This window comes from Drosophila miranda (genome assembly GCF_003369915.1).
Source record: "Drosophila miranda strain MSH22 chromosome Y unlocalized genomic scaffold, D.miranda_PacBio2.1 Contig_Y2_pilon, whole genome shotgun sequence".
Classification (NCBI taxonomy): domain Eukaryota; kingdom Metazoa; phylum Arthropoda; class Insecta; order Diptera; family Drosophilidae; genus Drosophila; species Drosophila miranda.
The window spans coordinates 14608056-14622613 of NW_022881614.1; the positions used below are offsets into that span (position 1 = coordinate 14608056).

The window sequence follows — 14558 nt, forward strand, 5'->3', positions numbered from 1 at the left end:
GTAAACGGTCTACTCCATCGATTTCTACTCGTTCTAACTTTATTTTCGATAGAATATACCGTCGGACCTTCAGAAAAATACCGATATATACCGTCACAACTGAAAAATATACTATAAATATTCCGATGAAAATTCTATTCTATTTTCATACACTTTGGTCGACAATGGGTTAATCGTTCTCTGTCCATAATCAGAAAACATATTCCTTGATTTTGATATTCGGTTGAATATTACTAGCTAAATAGGATCCTCAACACTGCACACATATTTGTATCCTAATGATGAATCTATTTTCCACATGACTGGCTAATTTTAAAGAATCTTTTGTATTGAGATTGGGTATAAAATAGGATTTCAACAAATTAGGTCATAGCTGAAACGTAGTGGGCATGAAATGAAACGTAAGTTTGAAACGTAGCGTCATTTGAACACTTGTTGCTGGTCAGTCGGTGAAATGGACATATTTATACCCTATTTTTTTCTGTTTTCCAAACTAATTTGAAAGATTGGTTGGATATAGTTTTCCAGTTCAGGGCATTTTCATATTATTTTTCTGCTATTTATTTTAGATATGTCATCGATATTGACAGGATTCGATATTCTTGTGCGATAAGTGTATTTAGGATGTGGATATTGCTTTGGCGCCCAACCAACTCTGATTCAAATGTCAAATGTACTTTTACCAGTAATTTTAATTGAAAAATTCTTAGTTCGCTCTTATTTTGTACAATTATTATTCGTGTTTGTAGAAAATACAAAATATCGAAGGGGCCAGAGAAAGGTTAAAAACGAAACCAAAGAACTTATTGCACGTGGGTGTGTGTGTGTGTGTGTATAAATAAATAACATAATGTATCAAAGATTTCGATAGCCAAGTGTCCCGGTGTTCCTCCTTCTAAGCATAGTAATTCGATTAAGTGTCCCCGGCGTTGGAGCTGGGATGGACGATGGATTGGGGACATCTTTACAGTTTCCGTATACTCCGATCCGCCGCAGCCGAGTTAAGTTTGGTTCTGTGAAGGAAATGCAAAGAGATCGGCTTAGTCGAGTCTGAAGAGGCAAGAACATCCAACAGAATCAACCCCAAAACAGGGGTATAAAAAGCTTCAAACAACAACAGATCTTGCCGAATCACAAGCAACAGCCTCAACCATCGAAAGCGAACCGAATCGAGTCGAACGAAACGGAACGGAGCTGGGTGTTTATTTAGTACACAACACAGTGGTGGAGCAAGAGCAGAACAAGGAACTTCCATGCAGATGGCTTACCCGCCTAAGGAGTGGATAACTCTCGAACTCTCTCCTAAAGCCGAACGAATCTAGAACTGAGGCTGTTTCGAAGGACGGATGGAGGAGTTTTCAGAAGAAGGAGCATTTTTTTGTTTTCTTAAATGTCGGCCGCTGCCGCCCTCAAACTAGTTTGAATATTGTTAAGTTTTAAGTTGATTTTGCTGCACTTAAGCCTACTGCTCACTGGCCATCCTGTGTCCGTGTGGTGGTGGTGCGAGTAGGTGGTTGTGTGGCGGTCGAGTGGTGCGATGAGATAAGAGCTCGGATTAGTGTCGAAACAGAAGACAACAGAAGGAACTGAATTGAATTTATAGCGTGGCGAAGCTTGATGGATGAATGAGTATCGGATATGGGATGATCTGATGATCGTTCTGGATGGTTAGCAGTCAGCAGAAGCCGAACCAAAATAGTATATAAATCAAGCAAAATTTAAACAGAACTTTTAACGCTCTGCCGAGGCCAATTCCACGGTTAAAGTAAATCAAAAATTGCCATTGCTCGTGGTAAATATTCAACTGCATTTGGCGGATTTTACAAAAGAAGAATTACGAGTATTTAGATAGTTTTGGTAGACAAATAGATAATGCTTTAGATAACTAGGTTCAGATCTCTCTCTGTGAGTACCGGATAGGAGTTTCTAAAAGGATCAAAGGGGTGTGTTTGTGTGTGTTTTGTGTGTGTGGAAAGAGACAAAATAAAACGAAATCAATAAATTAGTATAGGGCCACTCCCCAAGTCAGTGTTAAAGAAGGGAGAAGGAGGTGGCGCAACCAAGCCCGGGGGCAGCGATGCCCGGCCACTTACAGTTCCATGGAGAGCACCGTGGGATTGGGACAGGCCTGGGGCGCCCGTATGTGACACTGCTTGTGACAGATCAGCTGGCAGTCGCGGCACTCGTATCCCTGCTTGCCCGGCCTCCGAGGTATGGACTTCATGCAGATCGAGCACTGCAAGCCGCTTCTGTAAGAGGAAGGGCATAAAAGTTAGAGGCTAAAAGGGAATCAGTTGTCCTACTTACCCGCTCAAATGCTTGGATATGAAGGTGTGATCGTTGCAGATGTGCAGCTTGGTGCCCTTGCGGCGCCAGCGCAGTCTCTGGGCAATGGCCAAAGGCACAATAAAGTGGCTGAAAAGAAGGCAATGCGTGAGAATCAAAGGAAGATCACGATTCGGTTCAGCACTCACCGCTTCAAGCCGTTCTCGATGGTCTCCAGGACCAAGGTGGAGGCCTCGTGTACGTAGGTCTTATTGCTGGCCGAGGAGAAACCTGAGATGGCCGAGGATTCTGAAATTGAAGAGCGTCGTGAATGGTCGGTGATGGCGGAGCCAATGCCCATGCGGGGTCCTGCGTAATTTAGTGTTTCGTTTTAAGAGTGTGTTCGAATAGCATTTCCCACAGTGGAGAGTACAGATTGGAGAGTAACACACAAACCAAGCAACCGGTTTAGACCAAATTATATATTTTTTTTTGCATATGAAAATAAAAAGAGAGAGAGAACAAAAAAGATACCAAAAGAGAATGTGAGAAATAATTATAAATAATGATCGTTAAAGCCGAATGCGAACCGAAGGGAAGCAGATCCAAAAACGCAATATATCCAAATCCAAAATAAAGCCAAATGTTGGCGAAATATTTCAAAATATTCAAACGTGTTTGTGTTGGGGTGTGTTTGGTGTGTAGGTAGAGGTGTGTAGTGTAGGTTGAGGACCGTGGAATACATACAGATTAGTGTTGGGATACAGTTCGGTTAGCATTTGATGGGGAGATAAAGATTGTGGAGATAAAGAGAGAAGACAAGACAAACAAGATATATAGATACAGAACAGTTAACGATACAGATACAGATGCGGATACAAGTTAACGATCAAAGACTTAAACATAATGGTAGGTGCTTAGGTGCATGATTGAACGTCAGATGGAATGGATGTCCTGGTCCTGGCTATCCCAACCCTTGATCCAATTGTTTATTGCGGATTAGATGCAGGAAAAGTCCGAAATGTGCGGATAAGCTCTGGGAGATGCATGGCTGGTTAGAACTGGGAAGGATGCTGTGATGCTGGTGCATGGGGGCTGGGACTGGGTGGACGATTGGGTAATTACCAAGTGAATTGCTTTTGGACAGAGTGGCACGATCGACAGATAATGAACGGGAAGAATCACCATTGAGGGTTCCTGTGGCGGTTCGGGGTAGTCCTGTCGATGTTGTTGTAGTATTGGCGTAGTTCGAGTTTGTGGCTGATAGTGATTTGTGATTGCTATTGGGCTGATCTGCCGAGAGGGTGCGTGTCTTGGAGCGGCTGAGCCGCTTCTTCAGGGTGCCAAAGAAATTACGTTTTTTGCTGCGCCCGCGGTCGTCCAGCACGTCCATGCCCTCACCCGCCTGCAGATGCCCCAGATGGGCCCCGTTCTGCGGCAGGCTGTTCATGCTGTAGCCCCCGCCGTTGATGTTGGAGTTGCCGTTGCCGTTGCCATTGCCACTGCCGTTTCCGGCTAGCCAACTGCTCCCATTGAGGTTGTAGTTGTTGTGGTAGCCGCTGCCGTTGGGCGAGGAGGCAGCGTTGGGCTGCCCGAACTGGAAGAACACTCACAGAGATTAGCAGAGGACTCAGTGGGGGTGCGGGGAAAACTGCAAACTTCATGCTGCGCCATGCCATGCCATGGAACTCCTCCAAGTCTTTTGGGAACTCTCTTGAACTCACCTCCGCGGTACTGTCCTCGTTGGCGGTACCACTACCGTTACCTGTTTCGTTGTGCGGCTCGCCGCCACCGCCGCCGCTGGCCAGCGGCTGGACCTCCGTGCCGGGGTCCAGCTCGAGCTCCAGCTGGAGCTGCTCGGCCTTGGCGGCCGCTGCCTCGCTGGCGGCCCGCTCGAAGGCCTGGGCCACGGCCTGGTTCAGCTCTGTGGGCGATTCAAAGACCTCGATGCGGCCATCCTTGTTCAACTCGACCTGGACAGGGGCGTGGGCGTGGTTAGAGAAGCGCGCGGGTTAGGCAAGAACGAGCAATGGAACAGAACGAGAAACAGTTGAGATTAGCTTGACTAGATCCTAATCCTGCATGACGGTGCTCATCATGAGGGGGCTGTGGGTGGTGGGTGGTGGGGTGGTTAGAGACGCAGTAACTCAATGGAACTCAAAACGAAACGGATGACCGAGGCTCGAGGCTGATCGGGTCTGGAATTACCTTAAATGCATTCGGATTGCCCGAGTTCTGTGCGGGATCGGGGGATGGAATGAAAGAAACAAAGAGAGAACGAAATTATAGAACCAAAGAGACAGCGGGAGCCGGGAGACCGGGAGAAGATGGAGTCAATGCTTGGTGGAGCATCAGCATCCCACTCACCCCCTGGACGCTGTGGATGATGAGGGTGCTCTTGCTGGGCTGGCCCCCGTTTCCGGTGGCGGAGAGGGCGCCGTCCTGCAGAGCGCGGACCGCGGCGTCGGCCAGGTCCGCTCCGTTGCGGATGTGTTCATTGATGGCCGGCGTGCTGAGGCGCAGGGCCTCCTTGAGGCGTTGTGGACGGGCGCCCGCCGGGATCTCGGCTCCCTCGATGAACACGAAGTCCACGGTGATGGCCCCGGCCACGGGCTGGGTTTCGTAAGGGCGTGGCTGGAGCTGCAGCAGCTGGGTGGACGCTGGACCCACGGCCAGCTCGTCGATGCCGACCAGGCCGAGACCGAGCAACTTGGGCGGATCCGAGGCGATCACTGGATGGTCGTACACCTCGAAGAGTATCTCTGCAGACTGCGGGGAGAGTTCACTGGAACGAAACGAAACGAAACAGGAAGATGAGTCCGGGACATCCCCAGCAGGAGATCTGCTGTTCAAAGACTCACAAGAGGAAGTGCTCATCCCAGTAGGGTCTGCTGCCGCGCTGGGTGCCCGTCTGGTTTTTCTGGGCCAGCTCGTCCATCTCGATGACCACATAGGGGTCGTGGGCGTCCCTCAGGCCCTCGCCCTTGACGATCTTCACCAGCAGCCGCCTGCCGGACACCATGTGCTGCGAGTCTCGCAGGCCCACGCCTCCCAGATGGTGCTCCATGTTGTGCTGTGTGTGGAGGAGGCAGAGCATGCAATGAGTCAGTGCGTGAGAGACAGACAGGAGAGAAAGAGATGGGTGGGTAGAGAGGGGGCTCAGAGACGGAGAGAGATAGAGAGAGACACTGAGGCTGTTTTGGGTTAGGGCTTATAAAATTCGCCTTTAATTAGCATGTGACATTCACTAGAAATTGTAATAATATTGAAAGTATTGGTTCCCCTGAAAAGAGAGAGCGCAAAAGAGAGAGAGAGAGTTCTTTACTGGCAGGATACGTATACGCAAATGGCAACGAGAGGGGGATGAGGCGAGAGAAAGAAGGCGAATTCCATAAACGAGGGAGCAATGAGAAGTGTCTGTTTGTCTGTTTGTCTGTGGAGCCAAGGGGGAACAGAGTGGAATCACTGTACAGTAAAAAGAGTCCTGTTTTCGAGTTCTGTGTGGAATGACGACGAACTGGAAAGACAGTCGAACACGAAACAGAAACAACAACAAACAGAGGCTGCACTCCGCACTGCTACCAACGCTCACCGCCAGGGAGTCATAGTGAACGGGATAGATTACGGGCAGATCCAGGGGCTTCACCTCGGCCCGCGGGCAGGTGGAGTAGATGGAGAAGTCAACGGGGTAGACGGTGTCGCGCAGGGCCGTCGTCAGGATGTCGCTGATGACCGTCTGGAGCTGCAGTTCGTCCTGGTCCATGGCCTTGATGGCCCTCACACTGTTCATCGCAATGAGCACCTGTGGCGAGACGAAAGACGAAAGGTTATCCATGGACGGAGGGCCACAGCACACACTCACATCAGGATAGCCCTCGACACGCATCTCGCCCTTGAGACTGTTGTAGTTCATGGGGATGGCCATGCGGGCGCGGAATCGCGACACGGTCACCTTGTAGTGGGAGGTCTCCACCTTGCCCGACTTCTGGCGGAAGGTCTTCACCTGCAGCACCGGCATGGCGTCGCAGTCGAAAGTGATGAGCTGTGGAAACTCGAAATTAGTCCAGTCTGGGGTCTCACCTCACGACTTACCATGTCCGCAGGATTGTTCGCATCGCAGTTGCAGAAGATGTTGTTCAGGCCCGGAGCAGGGCTATCGGGCAGCACTCGGACCACTTCCACGGCCACTCCATGCTGCAAGCGACAGACAGAGAGAGAGAGAATCAGAGATCTGGTTTTGGGGATTGCTTGCGCATTACGTAACCCGACGCGATTGGGGACTGGGGCTCAGAAGTGAGCGCATTTGGGGCGCGAGTCAGAGGCTCAGTCGAGAGTGACTAACGATTCCGCGCTGACCTTGGCCTACGGCCGGCTCCGAATCGGGGCTGGCGAGCGCGTAAAAGGCGATACAAAAATGTAAGAGGCAAAAAACAACAAACAGAAAAACACGTTTCGACATCGGTTACGGCTGAGCGAGTTCTCAAGTTCTCAAGTTGAAGAACAAAGGTCAATGGACGCTGTAGACCAAGCTGGAGCTCGGCCATGACATCAGACCCCAGGAAGGTGGCGTGAATGATGTCAATGATGTCTGGCGGATGGGCACTCACCTCCTCCACAGACTTGCGGAGCGAGTCGTTGATGGCTATCACGCAGGACATGAGCAGCTCGTTGACAATGACTAGATCGCAGTACAGCCAGCGGAACACTTGGCTGGTCCACGTGACAGAGCTCTGAAGAGACACAAAAGGCAAACAGATTATAGAGGGCTCCCTTTCGAGAAATGTGTGTGTTTTCTTACCGTTTCGGGTCCCACCACATTGGAGGGCGGTGGAACATAGCGCTTCTTGCGATTCTCCGGGCCTGTGGAGCTTTGGCGTACCACGCGGCGACGCGGTCCGGCGGCGCCAGCGGCACCACCGCTTAGGGGCGAGGCCGAAGAGCGACCACGGCCAGCCGAGGCGCCAGTCAGAGGCTTGGAGAGATCCTCGACTTTGCTCTTGGTGGCCAGCATGTCCCTGGGCTCGGAGAGTAGCTTCTCCGGCTTGGAGGAGCCGCCGAGGGCCAGGGCGGCCGCCCGGGGGGCCACACTGCTCTGGCGACTGTTGGCGGCACTGGGCGTCTTCTCCTTGTTGAGATACTTGCGGTAGAGCAGCTTGCACAGCCAGACGGAGAAGAGGGCCAGCACGGCCCACAGAAAGATGAAGATGGCTAGGGAGTCCATTGTTAAGTCACCAAGTCCCTCGAACGAACAGATATAGTCATCGATTTGGTCTGCCAGATCCATCGTTTAGCAGCAGACAGACGGTTATGACAACTAATTCCTGGTTATTCTTTCTTCCGTCGAATATTCCCAGCTATATAGATCTCTCAGTTTTGCCCAGATAATTTTATATGATTGCTGAATCAATTTTAAGCAGGATTAACTACTTTTAAGTACTTGCATGTTTTTTGTTTTGACAAAAACAAGGTTTCAACAAAAGTCTTCAATAGTCGCAGGTTGTGACGTCAATGTTGCTGGTATTTGCAGACTCATTTGTTGTTAACCAGGGTATGGGCGTTTTTATACCCGATACTCAAAATGAGTATTGGGGTATATTAGATTTGTGGTGAAAGTGGATGTGTGTAACGTCCAGAAGGAATCGTTTCCGACCCCATAAAGTATATATATTCTTGATCAGCATCAATAGCCGAGTCGATTGAGCCATGTCTGTCTGTCTGTCTGTCCGTCTGTCCGTCTGTCCGTCCGTCCGTCTGTCCGTCCCCTTCAGCGCCTGGTGCTCAAAGACTATAAGAGCTAGAGCAACGATGTTTTGGATCCAGACTTCTGTGATATGTCACTGCTACAAGAATATTTCAAAACTTTGCCCCGCCCACTTCCGCCCCCACAAAGGGCGAAAATCTGTGGCATCCACAATTTCGACGATACGAGAAAACTAAAAACGCAGAATCGTAGAAGATGACTATATCTTCTAGAGAGCTACATCTGAACCAGATCGTATAATTATTATAGCCAGAATCAAGAAAACAATTTAATTTTTTCTCGCCCTGTCTCTCTCTAACACACACGTAGCATAGCCGGCTTTGCTTAGAGTAAAACATTAGCGCCTAGATCTCAGAGACTATAAAAGCTAGAGCAACCAAATTTGGTATCCACACTCCTAATATATCGGACCGAGACGAGTTTGTTTCAAAATTTCGCCACACCCCCTTCCGCCCCCGCAAAGGATGAAAATCTGGGGATATTCACAAATCTCAGAGACTATTAAGGCTAGAGTAACCAAATTTGGTATCCGCACTCCTGTTAGATCTCACTATAAAACGTATATCTCAAAATTTCGCCCCACCCCCTTCCGCCCCCACAAAGAACGAAAATCTGTTGCATCCACAATATTGAGGATACGAGAAAACTAAAAACGCAGAATCATAGATAATGAGCATATATATCAGATTGCTGAATCTGGATCAGATCAGATCATTTTTATAGCCAAAAGGAACAAATCAATTTGCACTGGCTACGCAGCACCCGACGTCACGCTCAGACTGATTTTCTGTCTCTCTCGCACGCACTCCTTGTCGTGTCGTTGAATATTAGCGGCGTCTGCCGGAGGAGAGCCATACTGACTTAGTATCGGGTATAACTGTAGAGTTGCGGTGTCCGCAGCAACTCACAACGTTCCCCCTCGTTTTTAGATATTTCTGTACCACCGCACCACCCCTCCCGCCCACCATACTCTCTGTTTGCCTCTCTTTCTCTCTCTCTCTCTCTCTCTCTCTCTCTCTCTCTCTCTCTCTCTTACTGCCGAATGCGACCCCTATACACGGATTTATTAGAAACCATTTGAGAGAATTTGCATTCAACTAAACGGCTAAAGAAAAGAAAATACTTGTGCCACCACCACCCATTTGTCCATCGCTCAACCGCGAAAAAAACAATAACAAAACGCCACTTTGCATGCGATAATCTGTTTTATATCAATAGAAACCATTCCGTCTCTGTCTCTTACTCTCTCTCTCTCTCTCTCCCTCTCTCTATTTATATATCTTTTCGTCATTCTCTTGTGGCTCGGAAGAATATTCCTTGTCTTCTTGGGCTTTCTGCGCTGCTGACTTTTGGGCATTCTCTTGCTTTGGCTCTGGGTTTTCCAAGTAGAGACTCGCAGCCACTGGCGCGTCTATTGACCCCTTTCGGCGGGGGCACTCGCCCTGGTCTGAATGGGGCGTCGAGAGGGCGATTACGAGAGCAACTAGTACTCTTCTCTGGGGTATTTTTAACCCAAGAAAAGCATCGGGGCACCAGAGAAATCCGTCTGTTGCCCAAAGGGGCGGCGGTCTGTCACGCCCCACAGCTCCAGCAGTGCCACAGCAGTGTACGATCTACGATCAGCCATCCTCTAACGGGTATGGAGTGTCCACATCTCTAAAGCAAACCTCTTCGCTGCCACTGCCACTGCCACTTCATGTGGGAATACATGCAAACAACACTCTTTGTTGGGCAACCTAGAAGCCACTCTTACTCTTGTATTTAATAAGCCACCAGAGCCGCACCGCTCGGAGCTTGCAACAGCAACAGGTTTCCGGCACTTCCGTTTTAATTGCTGGTTCCGAAAGGTCAAAGGGTTCGTGTTGAATGCCCGCTTCGGGTGAGCAGCTACCTCACCTGCGTGTCCACAGAATGCCGCAAATGGGGAAATTCTAAGGGGATTGCGGCTGAGGCATTCAAAGTATTCGCAATGCAAACACTTGGAGTGCACCTCCGAATAGCTAATCACATTCAAAATGCGAATAAATATTGAATATTGATTGCGTAGCCAAGCGGCAAAAGCCTATAAATAGAGATGATGATGGGGTACGGCGATCAGAAGACGGCAATCGGCCAGCGCCGGCGAATGTCATGCCGCGCAGATGAATCAAAATTGTCGGGAGGGATGGGTCTTTGTTTATCTGTCTGCCACTTGACTCACTGCAGACGGGGTTCCACCTTTGTTGACTCTGGCCTTCTAATCTTATCGCAGGGAAGGCGCCTTTTCGCCTTCTTCTTCCCACCTTTTATCGCGTTTAATTGTTGTTAATGAATGTGAAGTGCCGCTCGATAGGGATCTCGGGAGTTGGCCATGGCAGTGACAGCACCAGCAACAGCAACAGCAACAGCAACAGGCTGTCTCCTATTCACCTATTAATGGGTCAATAAAATGTGCCAAATTACGACACCGTAGACCGTGGAAAAGACACTCGATGATGTCATCCCATCGAACATTCAGAGTGTTCTATGCGAGTATTCCATTCGAATTAATAAGGCATCGGGCTAGATTCTCTACGACTTCTATGCTTCTGAGGGGGGCATGGGGATCGAGATCTAATCGAGCTGCCGTGCAGTGCCTGGCATAAACCAAATTGCACTTCAATTTCTGGCTCGTTCGATTCCCCGATATCGGTTGACCTTTGGCTGTCTTGCCATTCGAGCGTGTCAAGGCTGGGTCTATTTTTGGAAGCTCTGCCAAAACAGGGCGTATGCGTAATATGCGAATGAGGATTCATGGGGGCACGGTGGCACGGCTGAGCTGAGGGGCCAACATCAACACGCAAGTACTCTACTCCCCAATGCAGCCTGATGACCACCCCCAAGGGGTGGCGGGAGGCAGAGTTGCGTGCTTATACAACACAACAGCCAGAGTTCGAGGCAAAAGACAAAGTTCAGAAGACACAACAACATCTACAGCTACAGCTACAGCTACGAATATTTTGCACAACTCTCAGACAAGCGAGAGCTGGAGAACCTTTCGACTTTCGACTCTGGGCTCTGTGCTCTGTTCTCTGTGAAAACTCGTTCCGTTCCCATACACCAATTATCGATTAAAGCTCGCAAAAGTGGCAAGGAACCAATCGATTTGAGTGTGAAAATTGGACCAGAGAAGCGAACGGACTACGCATGGCTGCAAGGGAACATATGTCCTCGATTGATTTTGTGTCTCCCGATTGGTCGGCAAATGAATGCCACGCTTTTGTGCGGAGCAATTTGTTCGGCCTATGTGAGAGGCACTTTAACCCCGCCACCAAGTCTTTTGACCAGTCCAGGACCCGCGGCCAACCGGGGTTGCCAGGACAACCATCAATAATTGAGGATTCGTGTGAACAGAGCGAAATTTCGAATTGATTTGTCAACGTTCCCGCGCTCCCAGGCGGAGCCCCAGAGGAGAATTCATCAAAGTTTCATGGGTCCATTTCCATTGTTTATTTACTTGTATCCTCCAAAAGCTTTGCCTCAGAAGCGGAGCTTTTGCTGCCGGCACACACACACACAGGCAGGCGGTATAAGAGAGGCACGGCACGGCACAGGCTCGTGCAGGGTGCAGGCTGTGGAGTGAGGCCGGAAAACTGCAGCAGCCGTCAAAACCGTCGGCCCGGTTTTTCGACATCTGGGGGTGGCTTTTACACCTAATGAATGGGGGTTGGACTGGCAGCGCACGCACTACCCCACCCCATCCCCCCTCTCGTTATCGCATGGGCGATCGCTGGCACATCTTCCTACCGCGCACCAAACACACCCAAAGAGAGTCCACCCAGCCAGCCCATCCCATCCGCCAGGAGAACTCCCCATTTAAGTATGTGCGCAAATTAGGGGATGGATGGCGCGAATATGGCAGGGGCCAGGGGGTTGGTTGGTCTACTTACCATGCAGCGCGGTGTAATAAGTTTTGATGTTGTTGTTGTTGTTGTTGTTGGTTTGTCCGCAGGATGTGCGTTGTAATGTTTCGTGGAAGTAAAAATAGATTGCATTATTAAGGAGAAACAAGGAGGAGGAATGTTAACATCATCTGTTCATGTTATTCTTTTTCTTCGTTTAGCCAAATTTCCTCATGTGTTCGCGGGGTGGGGAGATGGTTGGTGGGGGAAAACAGCTTGGAAAATGCTCTGTGATTGATTAGTGACAACAATATGTATTGCATGTGTGTGTGTGTGTTTGTGTTTGTGTGAAATGACCCAATCCACGTGCCACCTGAATGAAGGGGGTTCCGAAAAATTCCGATAAATTCCAATGAAAGAAACTTTTGGGCCACAAATTTCTCTGCTTGTGTGGTGGGACAGGTTACGGTGGGTGGGGGTAATGTAATGCAAATCAATAGGGGAATAGTGGAGTGGGTTGGAAAAGCTTGGAACACATGGTAAGCAAATCGTCCACTCTCTCGCTCTCTCTACTCACACGGGCCACCACCAATCAGCTAATGCCAAAGGCCACGTTAGCACTCCGGCGGAGGGTGGCGTAAGTATTCCTAGCCAGAACCTTTGCACTGCCAATTTCCCATAAATGGGACAAATTAACCAAAACGTTGACGATTATTTTCGTTTATTAATAACGCCGTTTTGTAATATCTTTCGTTCTTATTTAAGGCACTCTTTGCGTGACGGCAAAGCGGGACAGATCTTTGGATGCTTTTATCACTTTATATCGTTGCTCCTTTGGATGCCCGAGGGTTATAGGCGTCGGGGAGGCGATGAACTAAAAGAGAGATAGACACAAACGGATCTTTTGTCACATCTTCTTTTCACATAAGACATAAATAATTGTGTGTATTTGAGGGTTGCTTCCGCTTTGTTGAAACTCGTTTATATTGTTATTCAAATTCTCAATGTCTTGCGATAAGAAATCGTAATGTTTGGAGTACCACTGTATTGCTGGCTGCTGTTTGCCGTTACATTGACACACACAGACACACACACCCGAATATATAGATTTAGTTATTTAGATTTATCTAGATTTCACTGCCTCGTTACTGGGCCACTAGCCACCACATATTGTAGCCAGTTTAGGCCAGGCCAGCAGAGGCCAACAAATACTTGGCCAACATTTGAATGTTCAGCCACAGCGGCAACAACAACCACACAAGTATCAATGAGAGCGGATCAGCTGTTTGCAGCTTCAATGCAGATGCTGCGGTTGTTGTTGTTGCAGCAGCCCTAATACCGTTTGATTTTTGCTTATTTCGAGTTCGACATTTCTACAAATTGTTTTATGTTAAGACACATACACACGCGCTCACACTTATATGTAAATTGTATTTTATTTTTGCAACGCTTTTTAAATATTTGCGGTTCTTGCCAAAATTCCACTACCAATGCACTCCCAGGCACACGTACACACACTCACACACGAATACACTTGACTTGATGACTTTTGTGTTGTTTTTGTTTCTTTATTTTTGTGTGTTTTCAGAACGGTACCGTACAACTTTTGCCGCCGCTATTTCATTTATTTTCCCGGAGACCAAAAAACAACCAACCTTACTCGTTAAACTTTGACTTAGCGATAAGAAATCGAGATTAGCCCACTTAAACCCCCCGCGGCAAGCGGCGGAAAATATTACTGATTGTAAACTCGTTTTGTGGATGCATGCCATCTTTCCTCTGAACTTAAAAATAACCACGCTAACTTTCACCTCAACTACGCTAACATTATTAAATTTTCATTATTTTCGGTGGGAAATTGAAATACCCCCTTGGCTTGCAATGGGCTAATCGTTCTCAGTCGAGTATTGGAAAGCATATTGCTCAATTTTGATGTTCCGTCAAATATTACTAGCTAGATAGAACATTTAGTCATGCCCACCTAATTTTATCCGATTAATGAATCAATTTCCTATTTAACTGGTGCATTCTTAATACCTGCTTTTATTGCATTTTGCGTAAAAAGAGGTTTTAGCGAAATAAGTCAAACAAAAATCAAGTAGCGAAATAGGTCAATCAAAACAAACGAAAAAGGAAATTGCTCAATTTTGATATTCCATTGAATAATGCTGACTAGCTAAATCTCTCAGCAATGCCCACATAGTTTTATCTCATTGATGAATAAACTTTCTACAAGATTGGATAGTTTTTAATCCTTGCTTTTATTGTATTTATTGTAAAAAAAAGGTTTAAACGAAAAAGTTCAACAAAAAAAAGAATCGCTATATTGCGTGTTAGCCGTAGTATATTCCTTTGTATACCCTATTTTGTTAATTTTATATGAAAGTATAAATATTGATATGAAGATAAAACGTAACTAATAAAGACCTTTTCTCAAATTGACATTTTTTAGACATATTCATGTATATGATGAGTGTTATGTATATTTGTATATCTCGATCCTGATACCTATTCTTGGTCCCTACAAGAAGACAATAAGCTTTAATAATATTAAAATGTATTGAAAATAAATTGTTTTTGCCTGGGATGACAAACATATTCACAATTCTATAACATCCATTTCCCCCAGGGTATGTGTGCATGGAATGGGACTCATTGTTGTCAACCGGTTA

General features: G+C 47.7%; 1 protein-coding gene across 26 annotated transcripts; it reads right to left on the reverse strand.

Moving 5' to 3' along the window:
- Positions 1-674: 674 nt before the first annotated feature.
- On the reverse strand, positions 675-13488 carry LOC117185790. Of its 26 annotated transcripts, XR_004474473.1 has the most exons (16): positions 7064-7874; positions 6873-6995; positions 6358-6459; positions 6128-6307; positions 5858-6067; positions 5127-5338; positions 4633-5050; positions 4474-4500; positions 3990-4238; positions 3391-3862; positions 2475-2634; positions 2308-2415; positions 2094-2249; positions 1914-1926; positions 1269-1481; positions 675-1013 (listed from the first exon to the last, which is right to left on the reverse strand). XR_004474473.1 is itself a non-coding variant. In XM_033397755.1 (14 exons), the coding sequence occupies exons 1-14, from the start codon at positions 7547-7549 to the stop codon at positions 965-967; spliced, it is 2832 nt and encodes a 943-aa protein (XP_033253646.1). In that variant the 5' UTR covers positions 7550-7876; the 3' UTR covers positions 675-964. The 26 variants fall into 26 exon arrangements, 22 of the variants coding, with proteins under 22 accessions (XP_033253646.1, XP_033253650.1, XP_033253644.1 ...); XR_004474475.1 differs by lacking the exon at positions 1914-1926 and having other exon boundaries at positions 3451-3862; positions 5891-6067; positions 7064-7875; XR_004474474.1 differs by lacking the exon at positions 1914-1926.
- Positions 13489-14558: the final 1070 nt, after the last annotated feature.

Excerpts from the sequence above, each read along its gene's own strand:
- LOC117185790 (XM_033397744.1), bottom strand. The coding sequence starts at position 7,549 with ATGGATCTGGCAGACCAAATCGATGACTATATCTGTTCGTTCGAGGGA. Across the intron at positions 5,339-5,857 it reads TTCACTATGACTCCCTGGCG|CACAACATGGAGCACCATCT; the intron begins GTGAGCGTTGGT and ends CTCCACACACAG. Across the intron at positions 4,239-4,473 it reads GCAATCCGAATGCATTTAAG|GTCGAGTTGAACAAGGATGG; the intron begins GTAATTCCAGAC and ends GCCCCTGTCCAG.